The sequence below is a fragment of the Spermophilus citellus genome (genome assembly GCF_964194105.1).
Source record: "Spermophilus citellus genome assembly, chromosome: 17".
In the NCBI taxonomy this organism is placed as follows: Eukaryota; Metazoa; Chordata; class Mammalia; order Rodentia; family Sciuridae; genus Spermophilus; species Spermophilus citellus.
In genome coordinates this window covers 9,923,578-9,947,884 of record NC_138199.1, presented here as the reverse complement: position 1 = coordinate 9,947,884, position 24,307 = coordinate 9,923,578, and the positions used below count along the sequence as shown (strand labels likewise).

Genomic DNA, 24,307 nt, shown 5'->3' with positions numbered 1-24,307 from the left:
TGACTGACTAACCAGGCAGGTAGTATATACAGTGTGGATATGCTGGATAAAAAGGATGACTCACGTCCTGGGTGGGGTGGAGCAGGACAACATGAGATTTCATCATGAGACTCAGAACAGTGCACAATTTAAAACTTATGAATTGTTTATTTCTGAAATTTTCCATTGAATATTGCTGAATCATGGTTGACCACAAGTATCTAAAACCATGGAAAGTTAAACCTTGGCTAAATAAATGGGTATTACTACTGTATTTTTTCTTGTTTTATTGTAAAATTGCTTTTAAATTTGTTCAAAACACTTTGTAATGCTGCCAGCAGCATTTGAATGATTCAGTTTAATTATAGCCAGCTTTCATTCATTTAAGAAGTATCCACTGAGTTCCTATCTTGGTGGAGGTTATATCTAGTGGGAAAGGTCTATGACAAACATAATAATTTTACTCCAGATGATAAGAGTTGCACAGAATTGATATTAGGGTAAAGGAACGCTGAGTGGAATAACTTGTGTATTGTATATCAGAGTCGGTCTCACTAAGAAGGTGGCATTTGAATAGGGTTGCTTTACATATTTGTTTTCTGATTTGCTTTCTTTCTTTTTTTTATTTTTGGCTAATGTGAGAAGTTTATTAATCCCTCAAGATTGCTATTTATGATCTCTTTGCTAGTGTGAAAATTTTCCCACACATTTTGTAATTTTGTTTTTATTTATTTATTTTTAATTTTTTTAGTCATACATGACAGCAGAATGTATTTTGACATCATACATGGAATGTATGTAATTTTGTTTTTAATTATGCCAAAGTTTGAAATTTTTATAAAAGGACAAAACTTTTCTATGTAAAATTGACCCTGTCCATATAGTTAAGAATGTGTAAGATTGGTTTTAACCACATAGTTTGTATTTAAACCTGAGTAGAATTTTTGGCTCAGGGTTTTAATATGGAACCAAAAGCTATCATTAGGTTGAGAATTGATATAGTAAAGAAAAATAAGATTGCTTCTTTTCTAATTCTGGATCTGTTTTTAGTAAAGGCAAGGTGGTTCTTAATGTTAAAACTTATAAGAATAACATTTATTATTTTACAGGGTGACTGTTGGATCTGTATGGAACTCATGTCTACCTCGTTTGATAAGTTTTACAAATATGTATATAGTGTATTAGATGATGTTATTCCAGAAGAAATTTTAGGCAAAATCACTTTAGCAGTAAGTACCTGGGTTTTAAATTATTTGTTGTATATATGATTATATATATAAAGAAGTTGCTGGTGTTTTAAACGCACATATTTAAATGTCCTTTACAGAATGTTATTATCTTCCAGGAAAATCATTTTTAGTAGATTTAGAGACAGAGTTACTTCTGTGGGAGTAACAACACAACAGACCATAAGAACACTTCAAACCATGGTCTTGAAAAATACTGACAGTGCTGTTTTTATTCACATCTCAGAGAACCACAACAGGTTGTGGTGTAAATAATGAGAAAAGGCTATTTTCTGTACATTTTCCCTTGTTGCTTTAATTATTTTCACATTTTATATTATCATACATTGTTATTAAATTGTGGAAGTCTCATGAATAGGCTCTCCTACCCGCTCCTACTGGGGATCAAACCAAGAGGCACCATACCACTGAGCTACATCCCCAGTCCTTTTTTATATTATTTTGAGACAGGGTGTCGTCTCATTGCCCAGGCTGGCTGTAAACTTGGTATTGTCCTGCCTCAGCCTCTGGAGTTGCTAGGATTACAAGTGTGTACCACATTCCTAGCACAGAAGTCTCTTAATTAAAGGTCTTGGTCAAAGTATGTTTCTTGTAAGCTGGGAACAGTGATGCATGCCTTTAATCCCTATGACACAATAGACTGAGATAGAAGGATCATAAGTTCAAGATTAGCCTCAACAACTTAATGAGATCCTATCTCAAAATAAAAATTAAAAGGACTGGAGATGTAGCTCAGTGGTAAAGTATCCCTGGGTTTAATCTCTAGGGGAGAGAGAGAGAGAGAGAGAGAGAGAGGGAGGGAGGGGGAGGGAGGGAGGGGGAGAGGGAGAAAAGAGCTTGTTGGATTTTCGAAACCGTTTTAAAATGTTTACTAGCAATTTCAGGAACCAGCTTTAATACTAATTTGGCCAATTCAGTTTACCAGAGTACCAAAAGAGTAAAAAGGTACTCTCTTGATTATGCATTTATAGTTCTGAAAGTGAATTCATGATCGCTTTGTTTCTTGCTCTGAATCTTAGTTGACAGTTTTTACAAATTTTTTCCCAAGGAAAAAGTAATTTATTTTTAATAAAGCAAAATTAATAATATTCTTAGAAATTTCTGAGAATCTAGGCTAATAATATATCCTGGGTTAACTGATAATATAAACTAAAGTGTATAGGAAGTTGTAAGATAGTATGGTTGCATGTGATTTTTGTCTTTTTTGCATGCACTTTTTACTTTCAATATAGTCTACCTATCGGTGACCAATGTATCTTGGTTAATCATTAAGAATTAATAAAACAGGTGAAAAATAAAAATGATTTCTGAACTACATTTTAGTTGTAAGAGATGTATGTATATAGCTAAATTTTAAAAATTCATTAAACTATAGTTCTTATAAGTTTCAGATTGATAGAATTGTTAAATTTAATCACTTTGTCAAATTGATGATTAAATTTAAATGTTTTATGTGCTAACTAATTTTAAGATATATACTTTCATAATTCTATAAAAAGAAATTGAGTTAGACTAAAATTTACTCATTATTCAGATGAGCATATGAAATGATACATTAATTATCCATCTCCCTCCAATATACCAAACAATTATTATCCAAGAACTTGCCACCACTCAAATTATAATGATAGTGAGTAATGATAGTAGTTAATGTTTGGTGAATGTTTATTTAAGTCAAACCAAGATTTTATTATGACATTTAATTTTTATAGTAATTCTCTGTGGTAAATAGTGTAACTTTATCTTTACATATGATAAATCTGAAGCAAAGAAAGTTTAAATAATTAATTTGTTTTGATGCATATATGAGTTATAAGTAGTAGATGGTTAAAGCCCAGGCAGCCTAATCCCAGAACCCTGCTATATAACAGAATGGTCATGAAATTGAAAAACAAAGATAAAATTATTATATATTTCAGTAATACAATATATACATTAATAATCTATTATATTTGCCTGTGTTTCCAGATTTGATGATCACCTTATATATTAAGCATAACATTTAACATTACTTTATGTTAAGTCTTTTGGTAATTAATAAAGCAATGAACCTGGAAGAATAGATATTTAAACATTATAGGTTTGTATATTCTGCATTACTCATACCCAACAGCTTCCTGACAAACCGAGACTTGACTTTTTTACAGTAAATTTGTAGGCTGTTGTTTCTATTTTGATTTGAAGCTGTAGAAGTTTTAATACAATTCTCAATTCCTTATCTTTCTGAAGAAATTTGTGATTTTTCTGATTCTGAGCAGTGGTCAATCAACAGGATAAACTGTGAATAAATTGCCATGCTAGTTGAGCAGATAATCTGGCTTTGCAAAAATTACTTTGAAAGCTGAGCCTCAGTGAGGATGAATGATTGTAAGGAACTGAGAATTTGGGACAACTGTTGATCTTTACTATTTACAGTGAGTTCTTTTATTCTTGAAAATGTTTAAAGCACAAGAAAAATGATAGAACTTTTAATGAATTTTTGAATCATGCTACTTTTTTTTAAGCTGTCAGAGAATACCATGTTTTCAGATTCAAAATCATTACTCAGCATTTTTAGTTATCATAAAAAGAATATTGAAGTATTAAGCTCAACACCATTCAAAGGACTACATGGAATATTAGGATAAACTATTTTACTCTTTTATTTGAAAGAAACAAGTTCTTTATCCCATCTCATCTTTTTTTCCCTAGACTGTGAAAGCACTAAACCACTTAAAAGAAAACTTGAAAATTATTCACAGAGGTGGGTATGGATTGCTTTTTACAGAATGGAAATTAACTTTCTCCCCTTAATTGGTTAAGCAAAAATGAGTAAAAAATAACAACATCACTGTGTAAGCTTTCCAAAATATTTGTATTTTTAGCAAAAAATATTCTATGCATTCTAAAACTTAATTATTTAGGTGTGTGTGAGTGTGTGTGTGTGTGTGTGTGTGTGTGTGTGTGTTATTTCCTCCTTTGGGATTCTATAGATTTCAGGCTCTTTGGGCTTAAAAATTAAATTTTGCTGTAAGTAGTTACTCTAAGTTAGAAATAATTATTCACTTACATGACAGATAACGAATGCTTCACTGCATAATGAAAAGACACCAAGTTGGTCCTGTGGACATTCAGAGAAGAATTAGGGGATAGTACCCTCAAGCATTTTTTGTTGTTGATAATGGAGATTGAACTTGCCAATGTCTTGGCTGAGCACAGAATCACGAGCCACTCAAGCAGGAACAAAACTTTATTTTTGAAAAAGCCGCCAATCCTCCTTACGCGCCCAGCAAGCAAAGCGGTCCACCTACCGGAAGGGGGGGGCGGACCTCCCCCGGAATTCCCTCCTACTATCCTTCCCCAACCAATGGGAACTCTCCAGGAGTCCCTAACATGAGTCCCCTAGCAGGCCAAGGTGAACAGCAGGAGTCCAATTTCCATATAAATGTAAATCTTAACATAATCATATCATCTCAGTGGCTAGCTGGCATCACCTTACAACCGAAAGTGCCATGCATCATATTATTTGCTTGTGGCTCCTAGCAGAACTCATGGCCTTCTGCATGCTAATGTTAGGCAAATACTCTACCAACAGAGCCACACCCCCATAATACCCTACTCTCATGCATTTTGAAACCATATTACCAATCCCTATCAAGTATTTCTTCTTCATTTTCAAGGATAATTCTTAAGAGGGATCTTTTAATTAATAGTATAAATTGAAATCCATTTAAGGCATGATGTATTTGTCAAAATGTTGGTCTTGGCTTCAGGTACAGATTTTAAATTTAAATATTTGATGGAGTTGAACACTAAACTTAGAAAAGCAGTAAGTTCATGGGAATTCTGAATTTAGTTCAGCAAATATATTAAATGTTTGCTAGATTGAGAGCAAAAAGCAGAAAGGGTCAGTATCCTCAGTAGATTGTAATGGACAAACAATATGTGACAATATATGATTCAACCTGATAGTTATTAGAATAAAGAGTAAAAGTCAAATTCATGAAAGTGAAAAATCTTGAGTTCTAGGAAATTGTGCTAGTGGTTAAAGAAGTTAGTAATTGAGGGAATTTATTTAAGGACTTTTCATTTGGGATTGGGACCAGTGATATTTAACCTTGAATATCAGAATATTTTGTTAAATTTTGCCTGGCTTAATGCTTGTTAAAAATATTATTAAATAGCCATCTTCTCTTTTGTCTTAAAGTCATGTAGGTTAGGACCCAAACTTTATTTGAAAGTTAAGTTCTTTCCTACTGTTTTGCCTGTTAAATAATGAATTTGGACAAGTAAATGAATATAAGCTTCTTAATGAAAACAAAACATTCTAGAATGTCTACATTTATTCTGAAGCATTTTAGGGGTAGTTTTTAAGCATTAGTGTTTAGAAAATGATTTTTTTCCATTTCCAATAAAGAAAACTCATAGTTAATGTGTATGTTTTATAAATATGACCATGTAAAGAGAAATATAATCTCCATTCATATCTTTTGGATTAAGACATTGGTGGTGAAATGGGTTTGGCTAGCATGCATTGTAGTCATTAAAGTTATGTGTTAAAAACATGAATAATGATTGCATGTGCTAAATGAATTTTTTGTTGTTGTTGTTTACATGTCTGAATTTAAGGACTTAGCTACTTATATTGTCTAAGGTTTTTTGATACTTTGCTTAAAGTACTTTAGAACTCATTGATTAATTTTATACCAAGTGATAACTGTGTCTTGTAGATATCAAACCTTCCAATATTCTTCTGGACAGAAGTGGAAATATTAAACTCTGTGACTTTGGCATCAGTGGACAGCTTGTGGACTCCATTGCCAAGACAAGAGACGCTGGGTGTAGGCCATACATGGCAGTAAGTGTGCAATCTAAGCCTTCTTGCTGTTAGTCATTGCAGATAGTCTGTGCCCTTCCTTGCTATATCTCTAGAATCTACCATTTGTTCTCAGTTTCATCATTTTAGAAGGTTTTTCTCTTCTCGAAGGTTGAGAATGCTTTACTATGCTACTGCTAAATTTTTTCAGTGAACTTCTATATTCATTGTTTTAACTCACTTCCTCTTATTTGGCATTTAGCACATATGGTCTTTTCCAATTATTATTTTTTATTATATGCAACTTAACTAATCAAACAGATGATAAGTTCTCAAAACTGTCTTGATGGTTTTCGTACTCTTTGTGTTCTTTTTTAGCTGTAGTAGATCATTAATACATGTTGTGAATGTGTCCTATGCTACTAAGGGATACTGTTTCCAGTTAGAGACTTAAGTTTCTGGCAAAATGCAGCATGTTTTACTGAGTCTGAATTTGTGTTTTATTTGTCAGTTTCTTCTTTAGGAGTGAATGAAGCATACAGACAAAGGCAGTCTAAACACTTGGTATTTTGCATCCTGAAGTCTCTCTCCTCAGGGTATACTGTCTTTCAGAGATATAACCCTTGGTGTATTTGCACATACATGTTTCTACAACCCGAATTTTGATGTCTATTTGATTTGGAGTTTAGGATTAGTGTTTTAAACTTTTTCTCTTGGGATTAGTGACTTCCATTAATGTGTCTATGGTTCTTTGGAGACTAGCACACACTATAAATAGTGATTCATAAGGTTTTGCTACCATTTATTGAGACATTCCTGCCAGTCTGTTATTTTCCCCATGATTTATGTTTCCAGGTTATAAAAAAATAGAAATGTCAAAAGAATGAAAGGCCAAATATTATAAGTTTTCTGACTTGTTTATGAATGGATGAACTTAGTATTTTATATTTATTTAAAAAGCTTGAACAGATTTATTTTTCATGTCATTTACAAGTAAATTTCTAAAACATACATTATTTCTCTTCTTTTTTACCTCTCAATATGTAAATAATGCAAAATTTGTATTATATTTCTTTGTACATATTCAGAACAGTTGACTGTTTTTACTCTGGTTTTGTTTGAAAAACATTGTTATTTAAAATTTTTCAGTATTGACTATGTTTCAGAATTATTGCATATTTCAATATCAATTTTAGTTGTATGTGTATTTTAAGACAAAATAGACCTTTACTTAAAGTCTGGGATTTGTGGATGTTGACTGCCCAGGCATATTATTGGGATGATTCAGAAAATCAAGTATTTCTCATGATAATTAGGGGGAAATGGCACAACAGATTAAAAGGCAAGAAGTAAAAAGCATTTGGGAAGTGGCATAATTTACACATTTAATAATAATGAAACCTAGAGAATTAAGTGAACATATTTTCTGCACTTTTAGGACATCCCTCCGCCTTCCCCCGCCAATCTGGGAGTGAACCCAGTGGCACTTTACCACTGAGCTACATCCCCTGCCAGCACCTGCCCACATTTTTTTGTTTTGTTTTTGTTAGAGTTAGGGCCTCCCTAAGTTGCTGAAGCTGTCTTGGAACTTGTGCCTCATTCTCCTTAGTCACTGGGATGATAGGTGTGTACCACTGCATCTGGCAGGGCTTGTCTTAATACTAAGGTTGACTAAATGTTTTTGCTGCATTAGTCTGTTTTTGTTACTATAACAGAATGCCTGAAGCTGGGTTCTTGTTAAGAAAAGAGATTTGTTGGGGCTGGGGATGTGGCTCAAGCGGTAGCGCGCTCGCCTGGCATGCGTGCGGCCCGGGTTCGATCCTCAGCACCACATACTAACAAAGATGTTGTGTCCGCGAGAACTAAAAAATAAATATTAAAAAAAAATTCTCTCTCACTCTCTCTCCTCTTTCACTTTCTCTTAAAAAAAAAAAAGAAAAGAGATTTGTACACCATTTATTACGTTTCTGATAAGAGCCTTCTGGTTGTATCACATTGTAGAGAAATGGAAAGAGAATTGGCTATTTGCAGAAGGGGCTAAGTGTGCCATTTGGCCTTGCTTTGTTAACTGCTCCCACAAGACCTAACTTGTGAGATCAGCATTAGTCCTTACTAAGGGTGATGCCCCCAGTGACATAATTACCTCCTGGTAGGCCCTACCTCTAAATGTTCCACAATCTCTTAATACCTTGGGGACCAAACTTCCAGCATGTGCACCTTTGGGAGATGCATTACATTCAAATCATAGCACCCTGTAACATTGGCTAAGAATTATATTTGATTCATGTAGGTTTTTAAAATTCATTTGTGGCTCAGAGCAGAATTTTTTTGAATTCAGGTAATTTTTATAAAAAAGACTTTTCATTCTTGCATAGAAATGTGGTTCACAGGCCCAAGAAGGTACAGGGCTTTGCTTTTCTTGCTGACTTTCTTTGGCTTTGGATATTGAAGGCTAACAATAAACACTCTGCTTCTAATCTTTACTAAATCAAATGAAATGAACTTGTGTCCATCCTACTTTTTGCAGCCTATATAAATGAATGAGAATGTGGTCAGCATTAATTTTAAAAGCCTTTTTCTTCCTTTTTGATGTTTTTTGACAGAAGATTTATAGTTTGTATTTAGTCTGTAGAAATTAGATTATTCATTAGATCACTTAACAGAAAAAGCACAACAAAATGTACAGTATATACGTGTTTTTTCATAAGCTAATTGTTAATGTTTTGCCACAGCTCCTCCTCCCATAAAGATGTATGTATATTTGTGTTTTTATGTGTTCAACATACTGAACCATTGAACAAAAGTTAGTTGCAATATTATTATAAAAACTTAAGTGCACATCTTCAAAGACAAAGGGCATTCTTTTTCATGACCACAGTATCAATACCACACCTAAAAATGTAAGACTTTCATAGTATCTAGTATATAATTGATGCTCAAATTTACTTAATGTCCCTGTCCCCCAACCCCAAAAAAGTTCATGTTAAGGTTATACATTGATTTTAGGTGGTACAGTCTTTATTTTAATTTAAACTGTCTGGACCATTCTTTCTTTATTTTCTGATGACATTGACTTTTTTTTGAAGTATTTTTAGAATATCTCACATTCTGGGTTTGTCTGATTGCTCCTTCATGATTAGATAGAGACTATACATATTTTTGGTATTACTATTTTAGATGATGTAGTTACTTTGTATTGCATCACCTAACAAAGTACATAATATACATATTTGTAATGCTTACAGACATGCTTTTTTTTCTTTATCAGTTGAAACATCTGTAATGTGGAAATTACTGCCCTCATTTTTTTCCTTTGTTCGCTTTTTTCAAGTGAGTGATAATCTTTCATTTTCTTTTTTTTAATTTTATTTTTTTATTTTTTATTTTTTATTGGTTGTTCACAACATTACAAAGCTCTTGACATATCATATTTCAAACATTAGAACAAGTGGGTTATGAACTCCCATTTTTACCCCAAATACAGATTGCAGAATCACATCGGTTACACATCCACATTTTTACATAATGCCATCTTAGTGACTGTTGTATTCTGCTACCTTTCCTATCCTCTACTATCCCCCCTCCCCTCCCCTCCCATCTTCTCTTTCTACCCCATCTACTGTAATTCATTTCCCTCCGTGTTTGTTATCCCATTCCCCTCACAACCTCTTATATGTAATTTTGTATAACAATGAGGGTCTCCCTCCATTTCCATGCAATTTCCCTTTTTTTCTCCCTTTCCCTCCCACCTCATGTTTCTGTTTAATGTTAATCTTTTCTTCCTGCTCCTCCTCCCTGCTCTGTTCTTAGTTGCTCTCATTATATCAAAGAAGACATTTGGTATTTGTTTTTTAGGGATTGGCTAGCTTCACTGAGCATAATCTGCTCTAGTGCCATCCATTTCCCTGCAAATTCCGTGATTTTGTCATTTTTTAGTGCTGCGTAATACTCCATGGTGTATAGATGCCACATTTTTTTATCCATTCATCTATTGAAGGGCATCTGGGTTAAATCCACAGTCTAGCAATTGTGAATTGTGCTGCTATGAACATCGATGTGGCAGTATCCCTGTAGTGTGCTCTTTTAAGGTCTTCAGGGAATAGTCCGAGAAGGGCAATAGCTGGGTCAAATGGTGGTTCCATTCCCAGCTTTCCCAGGAATCTCCACACTGCTTTCCAAATTGGCCGCACCAATTTGCAGTCCGACCAGCAGTGTACAAGAGTACCCTTTTCCCCACATCCTTGCCAGCACTCATTGTTGTTTGACTTCATCATGGCTGCCAATCTTACTGGGGTGAGGTGGTATCTTAGGGTGGTTTTGATTTGCATTTCCTTGACTGCTAGAGATGGTGAGCATTTTTTCATGTACTTGTTGATTGATTGTATGTCCTCCTCTGTGAAGTGTTTGTTCATGTCCTTGGCCCATTTGTTGATTGGGTTATTTGTTATCTTATTGTCTAATTTTTTGAGTTCTTTGTATACTCTGGATATTAGGGCTCTATCTGAAGTGTGAGGAGTAAAAATTTGTTCCCAGGATGTAGGCTCCCTATTTACCTCTCTTATTGTTTCTCTTGCTGAGAAAAAACTTCAGTTTAAGAAAGTCCCATTTCTTGATTCTTGCTATTAACTCTTGTGCTATGGGTGTCCTATTAAGGAATTTGGAGCCAGACCCCACAATATGTAGATCGGAGCCAACTTTTTCTTCTATCAGACGGAGAGTCTCTGATTTGATATCTAGCTCCTTGATCCACTTTGAGTTGACTTTTGTGCATGGTGAGAGGAGGGGATTCAGTTTCATTTTGTTGCATATGGATTTCCAGTTTTCCCAACACCATTTGTTGAAGATGCTATCCTTCATCCATTGCATGTTTTTAGCTCCTTTATCAAATATAAGATAGTTGTAGCTTTGTGGATTAGTCTCTGTGTCCTCTATTCTGTACCATTGGTCCACCCGCCTGTTTTGGTACCAGTACCATGCTGTTTTTATTACTGTTGCTCTGTAATATAGTTTGAAATCTGGTATCGCTATTCCACCTGATTCACACTTCCTGCTTAGAATTGTTTTTGCTATTCTGGGTCTTTTATTTTTCCATATGAATTTCATGATTGCTTTATCTATTTCTACAAGAAATGCCATTGGGATTTTGATTGGCATTGCATTAAACCTATAGAGAACTTTTGGTAATATTGCCATTTTGGTAATGTTAGTTCTGCCTATCCATGAACAAGGTATATTTTTCCATCTTCTAAGATCCTCTTGTATTTCTCTCTTTAGGGTTCTGTAGTTTTCATTGTATAGGTCTTTCACCTCTTTTGTTAGGTTGATTCCCAAGTATTTTTTTTTTTTTTTGAGGATATTGTGAATGGAGTGTTTTTCCTCATTTCCGTTTCAGAAGTTTTGTCGCTAATATACAGAAATGCCTTTGATTTATGCGTGTTGATTTTATATCCTGCCACTTTGCTGAATTCATTTATTAGTTCTAGTAGTTTCTTTGTAGACGCTTTTGGGTCTTCTAGGTATAGAATCATGTCATCCGCAAATAGTGATAATTTACGTTCTTCTTTTCCAATTTTTATGCCTTTAATTTCTTTCGTCTGTCTAATTGCTCTGGCCAGTGTTTCGAGAACTATATTGAATAGAAGTGGTGATAGGGGGCATCCCTGTCTTGTTCCAGATTTTAGAGGGAATGCCTTCAATTTTTCTCCATTCAGAATGATGCTAGCCTGAGGCTTAGCATAGATAGCTTTTACAATGTCGAGGTAAGTTCCTGTTATTCCTAGTTTTTCTAATGTTTAGAACATAAAGGGATGCTGTACTTTGTCAAATGCTTTTTCTGCATCTATCAAGATGATCATATGGTTCTTATCTTTAAGTCTATTGATGTGGTGAATAACATTTATTGATTTCCGTATATTGAACCATCCTTGCATCCCAGGGATGAATCCTACTTGATCATGGTGCACAATTTTTTTGATGTGCCTTTGTATCCGATTCGCCAGAATTTTATTGAGGATTTTTGCATCTAGGTTCATCAGAGATATTGGTCTGTAGTTTTCTTTCTTTGAGGTGTCTTTGTCTGGTTTCGGAATCAGGATGATGTTGGCCTCATAGAATGAATTTGGTAGAGCTCCCTCTTTTTCTATTTCCTGAAATAACTTGAAAAGTATTGGTATTAATTCTTCTTTAAAGGTTTTGTAAAACTCCGCTGTGTACCCATCCGGTCCTGGGCATTTCTTGGTTGGTAGTCTTTTGATTGCTTCTTCTATTTCATCCATTGATATTGGTCTCTTTAAATTGTGTGTATCCTTCTGACTCAGTCTGGGCAAATCATATGACCTAAGAAATTTATCAATGTGTTCACTATCTTCTATTTTATTGGAATATAGGTTTTCAAAGTAATTTCTAATCGTCTTCTGTATTTCTGTAGCATCTGTTGTGATAATGCCTTTTTCATCTCGTATGTTAGTAATTTGAGTTCTCTCTCTTCTTCTCTTCGTTAGCATGGCTAAGGGTCTGTCGATCTTGTTTATTTTTTCAAAGAACCAACTTTTTGTTTTGTTAATTTTTTCAATAGTTTCTTTTGTTTCAATTTCGTTGATTTCTGCTCTGATTTTAATTAATTCTTGCCTTCTGCTACATTTGCTGTTATTTTGCTCTTCCTTTTCTAGGGCTTTGAGATGAAGTGTGAGCTCATTTATTTGTTGGTTTTTCCTTTTTTTGAGGAATGACCTCCAGGCGATGAATTTCCCTCTTAAAACTGCTTTCATTGTGTCCCATAGATTCCGATATGTTGTGTCTGTATTTTCATTTATCTCTAAGAATTTTTTGATTTCCTCCTTTATGTCTTCTGTAACCCATTGATCATTCAGTAACGTATTGTTCATTTTCCATGTGATGTAGGATTTTTCCTTCCTTCTTTTATCATTGATTTCCAGTTTCATTCCATTATGATCTGATAAAATGCATGGTATTATCTCCACCCCTTTATATTTACTGAGGGTTGCCCTATGACATAATATATGGTCTATTTTTGAGAAGGATCCATGTGCTGCTGAGAAAAAAGTATATCCACTTGATGATGGTTGATATATTCTATATATGTCAGTTAAGTCTAGGTTATTGATTGTGATATTGAGGTCAATAGTTTCTTTATTCAACTTTTGTTTGGAGGATCTGTCCAATGGTGAGAGAGGTGTATTGAAGTCACCCATGATTATTGTGTTGTGGTCTATTTGATTCTTGAACTTGAGGAGAGTTTGTTTTATGAACGTCGCAGCACCATTATTTGGTGCATAAATATTGATAATTGTTATGTCTTGTTGGTGAATGGTTCCTTTTAACAGTATATAATGTCCTTCCTTATCCCTTTTGATTAACTTAGTCTTGAAGTCGATTTTATTCGATATGAGAATGGCCACCCCTGATTGCTTACGAGGATCGTGTGCGTGGTATATTTTTTCCCAACCTTTTACCTTGAGCCTGTGTATGTCTTTTCCAATCAGATGTGTCTCCTGGAGGCAGCATATTGTTGGATTTGTTTTTTTAATCCATGTTACCAGCTTTATTGGAGAGTTTAAGCCATTAACGTTTAGAGTTACTATTGATATATGGTTTGTACTTCCTGCCATGTTTGATTATTTATCTCTTTTTTTTTTCTAATTTAGTTTGTTTCTCCATGATTAGCTTTCCCCCCATCCTCTGTCTTTACCGAGGCACTTCCCACTGATGGTTTTGGTTATTGTTTTTCGTTTCTTCCTTGTGTAGTGTTTTGCTCAAGACGCTTTGCAGTGCTGGTTTTCTGGCTACAAATTCTTTTAGCTTTTGTTTATCATGAAAGATTTTTATTTCGTTGTCGTACCTGAAGCTTAATTTTGCTGGATACAGAATTCTTGGTTGGCATCCATTGTCTTTCAGTGTTTGAAATACATTGTTCCATGACCTTCTTGCTTTCAGCGTCTGTGATGAAAAATCCGTTGTTAACCTTATTGGTTTACCCCTAAATGTAATCTGCCTCTTTTCTCTTGTAGCTTTTAATATTTTCTCTTTGTTCTGTATATTGGATATCTTCATAATAATGTGTCTTGGCGTTGGTCTACTGTGATTTTGTATGCTCGGTGTCCTGTATGCATCCACAATTTGTATATCTGTTTCCTTTTTTATTTCTGGAAAGTTTTCTGTAATTATTTCATTCAGCAGGTTACTCATTCCCTTGGTATGAATCTCTGTGCCTAACTCTATCCCGATGACTCGTAAGTTTGGTTTTTTTATGTTATCCCAAATCTCTTGGATGTTTTTCTCGTGATTTTTTACCAGCCTATCTGAGTTGGCTAGACTCTTTTCAAGATGATATATTTTGTCTTCATTATCTGACGTTCTGGATTCTACGTGCTCCACTCTGTTAGTGATACTCTCGATTGAGTTTTTAATTTGGTTTATCGTTTCCTTCATTTCTAGAATTATTGTTTGATTTTTTTTAATAATCTCTATCTCCTGATAAAGATGCTTAACTTCTTCTTTTATCTGTTTATGTAATTCATTTTGAATGTGATCTTTAAGGTTCCTTTCCATCTGTCTAAGGTGTTCCTTGAGTTCTTTATATGGCCATTTTTCTGATGACTCTAGGTCCTCCTGAATATTTAGGCTGTCCTTCATTGTTTGTACTCCTTTTCTTCCTTGCTTTTTTATGCTCATGTTACTTCTTGTTCTGTTTGACTGCTGAGTTACTGTTTACTCTTGTAAATTTATTTGATGCTTGGGAGGAGAGATATTAGAGAAGGGAAGGGAAGAAGTCGCTAAAGAGAATGAGTGTAGGCAGGTGGAATTCAAGAAAGGAGAATAAGAAAACTGAAAAGAAATGAAAAGACAAAAGAAAAAAAAGTGAAAAGAAAGAAAGAAAAAATGAAAAAATAAAAATTTAAAACCAAAAAAATTATAATGATAATAAAAAAATGGAAATTAAAGTTTAAAAAATAATAGTAATAATAATAGAATAAAAAGAATTAAAAAAATTGAAACCATTAATAAGAAAGTTAAAGAACAACAACAACATCAACAACAAAAAGTGAAAATAAAATAAAAAAAATACTAATAATAGTCATTTAAAAAATAATAATAAATGCAGTCATAGAACTCGATTAACTTCTCTTCCAGTAGGTGGAGCTATGCCCACTGGGCCAGGCTTGTCTTATTGATAGGTGGGAACCAATCACTGTGCCTCAGCTCTTCTTCCCAGACTGTGCGGGTCTCCAATCCTGAGTGCCTAGGGCCTTCTCTTGTGGTTCCTCAAGCCAGGCCCCGCTCACCTGTGACGCTCACCACAATAGTGGCTACACGCTGGGTCTGCTGCTCCTGGGAGCCCTGTTTTTATGGATGCCTGGGCACACCCTTTCTGTTTGCCTCCCTCAGGCTTGGGGCTGAGGACCCCCAGCGAATTTGTTTGCCCTCAGGTAGCAACTCCCCTGGTAGCTGGTGCAAGGGACCTTTGTTGTCAGCACTGGTGGGAGTGATTGCCGGGAGTTCTGCACTGCTAGTCCCATGTCACTCCTGATTCCCTGGGTCTGGCTATCGCGCTCAGTTGGCTTTTACCTCTGTGAGTTCAGGTGGGCCGACTAGTTATTTCAGCGGGATCATTAGTGCTGAGTCACGAGAAGCAGGCGAACCGGAGCTAGAATGCAATCAATCCGGGCTCGGTGTGTTCTGAGAAGGGCTGACTGTTCGCCCAGGATCCCCTTCAGCTCAGTAGTGCCTAGTGGTCCTGAGCGAACAGTATTTTGACAGTTTACTTCTCCCTATGCCCAAGCAGCTAAAGGGGTTAGAGACTTGATCTCTCCGCGTCCGCTGCCATGGTGGATCACTTAGATTTTAAATTGTCACTCATCTTATCAGCTGTTCCATTTTACCCGGCAGCTCACTCACGCGGTGAAGAGTCTGCTCTAAGGTGCTCCGCGGGAAGAGGTGGCGGCGGAAGCGGCCCAGCTGTGGCCTTTGGGGCCCCCGGGGAGGGGGTGCGGGCTGGGGGAGGGGAGGCAGTGCCTCGGGGCCAGCGCGGGCCGGGTACTGGGCACGCGAGAGAGCGGGCAGGGCGGGGGAAAGAAATTGAGATCTAGATTTAGGGAGTGAGCGTGGGAGGAGAGATGGCGGGGTCTGGAAAGGCGGAGAGGAGAAGGAGAAGGGTCCGAGGAAGCCGGGCAGCTCGGGGGCTGCAGCCTTACTGCTCGCGCTGAGGTCGTGATGGACTCACTCCACCTTGGCTGGAGTCATGGCGGATTCACTCCACTTAGGCCCCTTTCTTGACACGGTGCTGAGTCTTTGTCGACAGATCTCCTTTAATGATCTTTACTTCTCCTTTTAAGATGCGGCAACATACGCTGCGGGCACGGCGTCGCGGAGCACGGATCGGCTTACTCACTTCCTGCCGCCATCTTTTTTCAATCTTTCATTTTCAAAGGATTCTCTTAACTCTCTGCTACCCTCCAACACAGATTTCTGAATATCACTTCAGTATCTCTGTCTTTTAGAACTTTCCTTCTTTTAAAATTCCTTCCATATTTGTTTATAATATGGTCTTGGATCATTGGTGAAAGACATAAAAACTCATTTCATAGCAGTACTTTCTAAAATATTTCTCAAACCTTGGTATTATAATCTCTTGAAATCTACTCTAATATTTCTTTCCTTGTATTATCTTTGTGTTAACTCTAGTGTTTCTAATTGTTAAGGTATTATGTTATTAGTGCTCTTTGTTTTTTTAATGTAGGTGTTTATAGTTATAAATTTTCTTTTGAACACTGCTGTTTCTGTATCCTTTAAATTCTATATTCTGTGTTTTATTTTCCTTCATCCCAAAGTGTTTTCTAATTTTACAGGGTTTTTTTTTTCTTTTTTGATTTATTGGTTAACTGTGCTGTTCACATTTGTGAATTTTTTTTCTACTTTTATTAATTTCTAATTTCATTTCATTGTGTTCAGAGAAGATAACTGTGTGATTGAGTCTTTTAAAATTTAGTGGCATGTTTTGTGAAATAACTTGTAGTTTGTTATGGAGAATATTCCATGTGCAGTTGAGAAGAAAATGAGTATTCTATTATGTTGGGTAGAGTTTTCTGTTTTGTTTCAGTTGGTTTATGGTGTGTCCTGTTTTGTGTTTGAGACTAACACATCTTACACTGTTTGTTTGTAATGTTGCTTAAGTCTTCTATACTATTAATGATCTTTTGTGTAAATGTTCTATATAATTTAAAGGGGCATATTTAAGTCTGTAATTATTAATGTAAAACTGTATTTCTACCTTCAATTCTGTCAAAGTCTGCTTTCTGCATTTTGTGATTATGTTGGTTTGTATATGTTTATATTTGTTACATCTTCTTTAAGAATTAACATTTTTTGGTATTTAATGATCTTTTATCTCTTATCACATTTTTTGTGTATTAGAAACTATTTTGTGTAATATTAGTATAACTCTCCTAGCTTACTTTTGGTTACTATTAAATTGAGTATCCATTGTCTTACTTTCAACCTATTTGTGTCTTTGGATCTAAAGTAAGTCTCTTATAGATAGCCCACAGAAAAATCATGTTTTTGCCTCTTTTGCTAACCTCTACTTTTTAATTGAAGAATTTAATTAGTTTTATTACTCATTCTCTTTTTTTTTGTTCTTTATTTTCTATATATTTAATGCCTTTTTGAAAAAAATATATTTTTAGTTGTGGATGGACACAATATTTTTATTTTTATATGGTTCTGAGGATCAAACCCAGGGTCTCATGCATACTAGGCAAGCTCTCTACCACTGACCCAAAACCCTAGCCCCATGCTTTATAACTTTTTTTAATAGCGTCAAGTAATAAAATTTTATTTTTCAATTACTGCACACTTTTAATCTAGCCATTATAAATGAACTGTTAAGGGCTGGGGATGTGGCTCAAGCCGTAGCACGCTCGCCTGGCATGCGTGCGGCCCGGGTTTGATCCTCAGCACCATATACAAACAAAGATGTTGTGTCCGCTGATAACTAAAAAATAAATATTAAAAAATTCTCTCTCTCTCTCTCTCTAAAAAAAAAAATAAATGAACTGTTAAAATATATAGTTAGGAAACATGCCTTTCTATTGCTGCTTTGTCTTTATTTATTTTTTAAAAATTTAAATTTGTTTTACTTAGTTATACATGACAGTAGAATGCATTTAAGTACTTTGATATACATAGATGGGATATAATTTTTCATTTTTCTGAGTATACATATTGTAGAATCATATTGGTCATTCAGTCACATATATACATAAAGTAATAATGTCTATTTCATTCTACTATCTTTCATATCCTCACATCCCCTCCCCTCCCCTTCTTTCATTTTCCTCTACCTAATCTAAGGTAATGCTATTCTTCTCTAGTGCCACCCCCCCACCCCCCACCCCTCGCCCCCACCTTATTGTGAATTAGCATCTGCACATTTGGCCTTTGGATTTTTGGGATTGGATTATTTTGCTTAGCATAATATTCTCTAATGCCATAACTTCATTCTTCTTTAAAGCTGAGTAATATTCCATTGAATATAATATATACCACATTTTTCTTTATCCATTCATCTATTGAAGGACACCTAGGTTGTTTCCATAGTTTAGCTATTGTGAATTGAGCTGCTATAAACATTGATGTGGCTGCATTACTGTAGTATGCTGATTTTAAGTCCTTTGGGTATAACCTGAGGAATGGGATAGCTGAGTCAAATGGTAGTTCCATCCCAAGTTTTCCGAAGAATCTCCATACCACTTTCCATAGTGGTTGTACCAATTTGTAGTTCAATTAGCAATGTATGAGTATACCTTTTTTTCCACATCGTGTCCCACATTTATTGTTGACTGTGTTCTTGAGGATTGCCATTCTGACAGAGTGAGATGAAATCTTAGTGTACTTTTGATTTGCATTTCTCTAATTGCTAGAGATGTTGAACACTTTTTCATATGTTTATTGATCGATTGTATTTCTTCTTCTGTGAAGTGTCTATTTAGTTCCTTGGCCCATTTATTGATTGAGTCATTTATTTTTTTGGTGTTAGTTTTTTGAGTTCTTTATATATCCTAGAGATTAATGCTTTATCAGAGGTAAAGATTTTTTCCCAATCTGTAGTCTCTCTCTTCACGTTATTGTTTCCTTTGCTGAGGAGAGGTCTTTTAATTTGAATCTATCCCATTTATTGATTCTTGATTTTACTTCTTGCACTGTAGGAGTCTTATTAATAAGGAAGTCAGATCCTAGGCTGACATGGTGAAGATTTGGGCCTACTTTTTCTTCTATTAGGCGCAGAGTCTCTGTTCTAAGGCCTAAGTCTTTGATACACTTTGAGTTGTATTTTATGCAGGGTGAGAGATAGAGGTTTAATTTCATTTTGCTACAGATGGATTTCCAATTTTGCCAGCACCATTTGTTGAATAGGCCATCTTTTTTTTTCCAGTGAATGTTTCTGGCACCTTTGTCTAGTATGACATAATCGTATTCATGTGGGTTTGCCTCTGTGTCCTCTATTCTGTACCATTGGTTTACAAGTCTATTTTGGTGCCAGTACCATGCCTTTTTTGTTACTATAGCTTGTAGTATAGTTTAAGGTCTGTTATTGTGATGCCTCCTGCTTCACTTTTCTTGCTAAGGACTGCTTTGGCTATTCTGGGTCTCTTATTTTTCCAGATAAATTTTATGTTTGCCTTTTCTATTTCTATGAAGAATGTCATTGGGATTTTAATAGGAATCTGTATAACACTGTTGGTAGTATGGCCATTTTGACAGTATTAATTCTGCCTATCCAGGAGCATGGGATATCTTTCATCTTTCCAACTTCTGAGGTTTTTTTCAATTTCTTTCTTTAGTGATATGTAGTTTTCATTGTAGAGGTCTGTCACCTCTTTTGTTTGATTGATTCCCAGGTATTTCATTTTTTTGAGGCTACTGAGAATGGGGTAGTTTTCCTAATTTCTCTTTCAGTGGATTCATCACTGATGTATAAGAATGCATTTGATTTATGGGTGTTGATTTTATATCATGCTACTTTGCTGAATTCATTTATTAGGTCTAGAAGTTTTCTGGTGGAATTTTTGGGATCTTTTAGATATATAATCATGTCATTGGCAAATAATGGTAGTTTGAGTTCTTCTTTACCTATTTATTTATATCCCTGTAATATCTTTCTTCTGTCTAATTGCTCTGTTTAGAGCTTCAAGGATCATGTTGAATAGAATTGGTGAAAGAGGACATCCTTGTCTTTTTCCAGTTTTTAGGGGGAATGCCTTCAACTTTTCTCCATTTAAAATGATACTGGCGTTGGGTTTAGCATATATAGCTTTTGCAATGTTGAGGTATATTCTTACTATCTCTAGTTTTTCTAGTGTTTTGAACATGAAGTTGGGCTATATTTTGTCAAATGCTTTTTTCTGCATATTTTGATATGATTATATGATTCTTGTTTCTAAGTCTATTAATATGATAAATTAAGTTTAATGATTTTCGTATGTTGACCCAACCCTGCATCCCTGGGATGAACTCCACTTGATCATGGTGTACTTTCTTTTTAATATGTTTTTGTATGCGATTTGCCAGAATTTTACTGAGAATTTTTTCATCTATGTTCATCAGGGATATTGGTCTGAAGTTTTTTTTACCTTGATGTGTCTTTGTCTGGTTTTGGTATCAGGGTGATATTAGCCTCAGAGAATGAGTTTGGAAGGGTTCCCTCCTTTTCTATTCCATGGAATACTTTGAGGAGTTAATTCTTCTTTGAAAGTCTTATAGAATTAGGCTGAGAATCCATCTGGTCCTGGGCTTTTCTTGGTTGGTAGGTTTTTGACGGCATTTTCTATTTCATTACTTGAAATTGATCTGTTCAAATTGTGTGGGACCTCCTCATTCAGTTTGGGTCACTCATATGTCTCTAGAAATTTGTTGATGCCTTCGATACTTTCTATTTTATTGGAGTATAAATTTTCAAAATAGTTTCTAATTATCTTTTGTATTTCAGACATGTCTGTTGTGATATTTCCTTCTTCATTTGTATTTTAGTAATTTGAGTTTTCTTTTTCTCTTTGTTAACATGGCCAGGGATATTTTATTTATTTTTTCAAAGAACCAGCTTTTTGTTCTGTCAGTTTTTTCAGTTGTTTCTTTTGTTTCATTTAAATCTAATTCAGCTCTAATTTTAATTATTTCCTGTCTTCTACTACTTTTGGTGTTGATTTGTTCTTCTTTTTCTAGGGCTTTGAGATATAATTAGGTCATTTATTTGTTGACTTTTTTAATTCTTTTTTTTTAAAACCTTTATTTTATTCACTTATTTATATGTGGTGCTAAGAATTGAACCCAGTACTTCACACATGCTAGGCAAGAGCTCTACCCCAGCCCGGACTTTTTATTCTTTTAATGAATGTGCTCAATGCAGTAAACTTTCCTCTTAGTACTGCTGCCTTCATGGTATTCCAGAGATTTGATACGTTGTATCAGTATTCTCATTTACCTTAATAATTTTTTTATTTCATTCTTGATTTCTTCTACTATCCATTCATCATTCAATAGTATATTATTAGTCTGCATGTGTTACAGTAGCTTGTATTTTTAATTTTATTGTTTGTTTCTAATTTCATTCCATTGCAGTTGGATAGAACACAGGGTGTTCTCTCTCTCTCTCTCTCTCTCTCTCTCTCTTTGTATTTACTAATAGTTGCTTTGTAGCATAAGATATGGTCTATTTTAGAGAGGGAGCCATGTACTGCTAAGAAAGTCTATTTGCTTGTTGATAGATGAAATATTTTATATATGTCTGTTAAGTCTAAATTATTGATTGTATTATTTAGTTCTATAGTTTCCTTATTTAGTTTTTGTCTGGAAGATCTGTCCAGTAGTGAGAGAAGTGTGTTAATGTCACCCAGTATTATTGTATTGTGGTCTATTTGACTCTTAAAATTGAGAAGGGTTTGTTTGATGTACACAGATGTTCCATTGTTTGGAGCATAAATATTTATAATTGTTATGTGCTGCTTATATATAGTTGCCTTAAGAAGTATGAAACACACTTCTTTGTCTCTTCTGATTAACTTTGGTTTGAAGTCTACTTTATCTGAGATGAGGATGGAAACCCCTGCTTGTTTATGCAGTCCATATGAGTGATAAGTTTTTTTCCCATTCTTTCACCTTTAACCTGTGGATGTCTTTGCCCATGAGGTGAGTCTGTTGGGGACAGAATATTGTTGGATTTTGCTTTTTAATCCAATCTTCCTATCTATGTCTTTTGATTGATGAGTTTAGGCCATTAATATTCAAGGTTAGTATTGAGATATGATTTGTATTCCCTGTCATTTTGATTTACTTCTGGTTTTTGGTTTGTCTTAGTGTTCCCTTTGTTTGAATATTCCTGTAGTGTAGATCCTTCCTTTGCTGCTTTTCACTTTTTTGTTTTTCACTCCATCATCATGGAATATTTTTTGAGAATGTGCTTTCCAGTTGTGAATTCTTTTAATTTTGGTTTATCATGGAATGTTTTAATTTCATCTTCAAATCTGAAACTTAATTTTGCTGGATATAAAATTCTTGGTTGCCATCCGTTTTCTTTCAGGCTTGAAATATATTATTCCAGGACCTCCTAGCTTTGAAGGTCTGGGTTGAGAAATCATTTGAGTTCCGAATTGGTTTTCCTCTGTACGTAATTTATTTTTTTTCCTCAGCCTGTAAGATTTTATCTTTATTGTCTGTGTTGGTCATTCTCAATATAATGTGTCTTGGGGTGGGTCTACTATAATTTTGTACATTTGGGGTCCTATAAGCCTCTTGTATTTGATTTTCCATTCCATTCTTTAGGTGTGGGGAATTTTCTGCTATTATATCATTGAAAAGATTGTGCATTCCTTTGTTTTATATCTCTGCTCCTTCATCTATTCTGATAACTCCTAAATTTGGTCTTTTCATGTTATCCCGTAATTCTTGGATGTTCTCTTCATGGTTTCTTACCATCTTCTCTGCATGGTTACCTCTACTTTCATGGTTATATATTTTGTCTTTATCAGCTGAGGTTCTGTCTTCCAAATGGTCTTGTCTGTTGATGATACTTTGTATGGAATTTATAATTTGGTTTACTGATTCCTTTATTTTGAAGATTTCTGCTTTTTTTTTTCTTTTCATAATCTCTGACTTTATTGAAGTGATCTTTTATGTATTTTGTCTTTGATTTCATTCCTTATACTGCCCTTTACTTCACAGATCAATTTAACCATGTACAACCTGAACTTCTTGGACATTTCTTCTGCTGTATTATCAGTGGCTTCTGTTGCTGAAGCATCTTAGATTGTTTGGGGTGCTTTCTTCCCTTAATTTCATGTTGTTAGTGTGTTTTCCCATCTAGAAGTGTGGATCTAAGGCAGCACAGATTCCATCCTGTAGAACTATAGTGTCCCTGAAGGTTTCCAGAACCTCACCTTTAATTGTGAGACCAATATCAACAGCACCCACTGTGCACAATATATCTCCTTAAACCTAATAGCTCACACTAAGGTGTTTACTGTTTTCCTGCATTAAACCAAAATGATGAGTTCAATAACTATCTATAGTATAAACAGAAAATTTGTTAAAATGGTTTACAATTTCAAATAGACGAGAGAACAGAGGTAGTATAGTACGTGATGTTCTTGAGGGGAAAAAGAGAGAAGCTAGAATTAAAAATTCACAGGAAGAGTGGAAGAGGAATCAATAGAGATTGGCTGTTGGTTGGAGAAAAGTTGGAAAGAAAATCCAAGAAAACATAAAAGAGAGGAAGAGTACAAACAAAGAGAAAAAATTAAAGACATAAGACTAAAACAAAAATGCAAAACACCATTCATATATCATTGTCCTCCACACACTGATGCATAAAGAGCACCCTGTTGCAAATGTGACAGAGATATTAGCGAATCAAAAAATAAAATAAATTAAATCTCACGGGAAAGTCGAACTGTCTCTGTGAGTGTTCAAAAGTTTCTTAGCCCTATCTCTGACATCTATCAGGATCTCCAGACCCAGATCAGCCCTCGAAAACCCAGTCACTATCCCAACCGATCTGGGCTTCAGATACCTCAGGCTCTGCTATGCTGTAGTCCCAAGATCTCAATGCTGCTCCTACTTGCAGAGAGACCACCAGGATACACTCTAGCAAAGGAGCAACCCCGACATTCAGCAGCAAGACGAGCCGCCAACACTCCCAGCAGGAAGACCCCAGGCGCCTCCAAACCCACAGGCACCCCCACACTGGACCTTCAGGTTCTGACAGGAGTCCCCAGAG

General features: G+C 35.1%; 1 protein-coding gene across 3 annotated transcripts in view; it reads left to right on the top strand.

The window, feature by feature from the left end:
- MAP2K4 (mitogen-activated protein kinase kinase 4) overlaps positions 1-24,307 on the top strand; it is a 132,520-nt gene that overhangs the window by 83,357 nt on the left and 24,856 nt on the right. For 2 of the 3 annotated variants that reach the window (XM_081270166.1, XM_081270167.1), the window contains 3 exons: positions 1,089-1,208; positions 3,918-3,969; positions 5,936-6,063. In XM_081270166.1, the coding sequence (XP_081126292.1) occupies positions 1,089-1,208; positions 3,918-3,969; positions 5,936-6,063 (300 nt within the window). The remainder of the gene's footprint in view (positions 1-1,088; positions 1,209-3,917; positions 3,970-5,935; positions 6,064-24,307) is intronic. The other variant, XM_081270168.1, reaches the window with a different exon arrangement.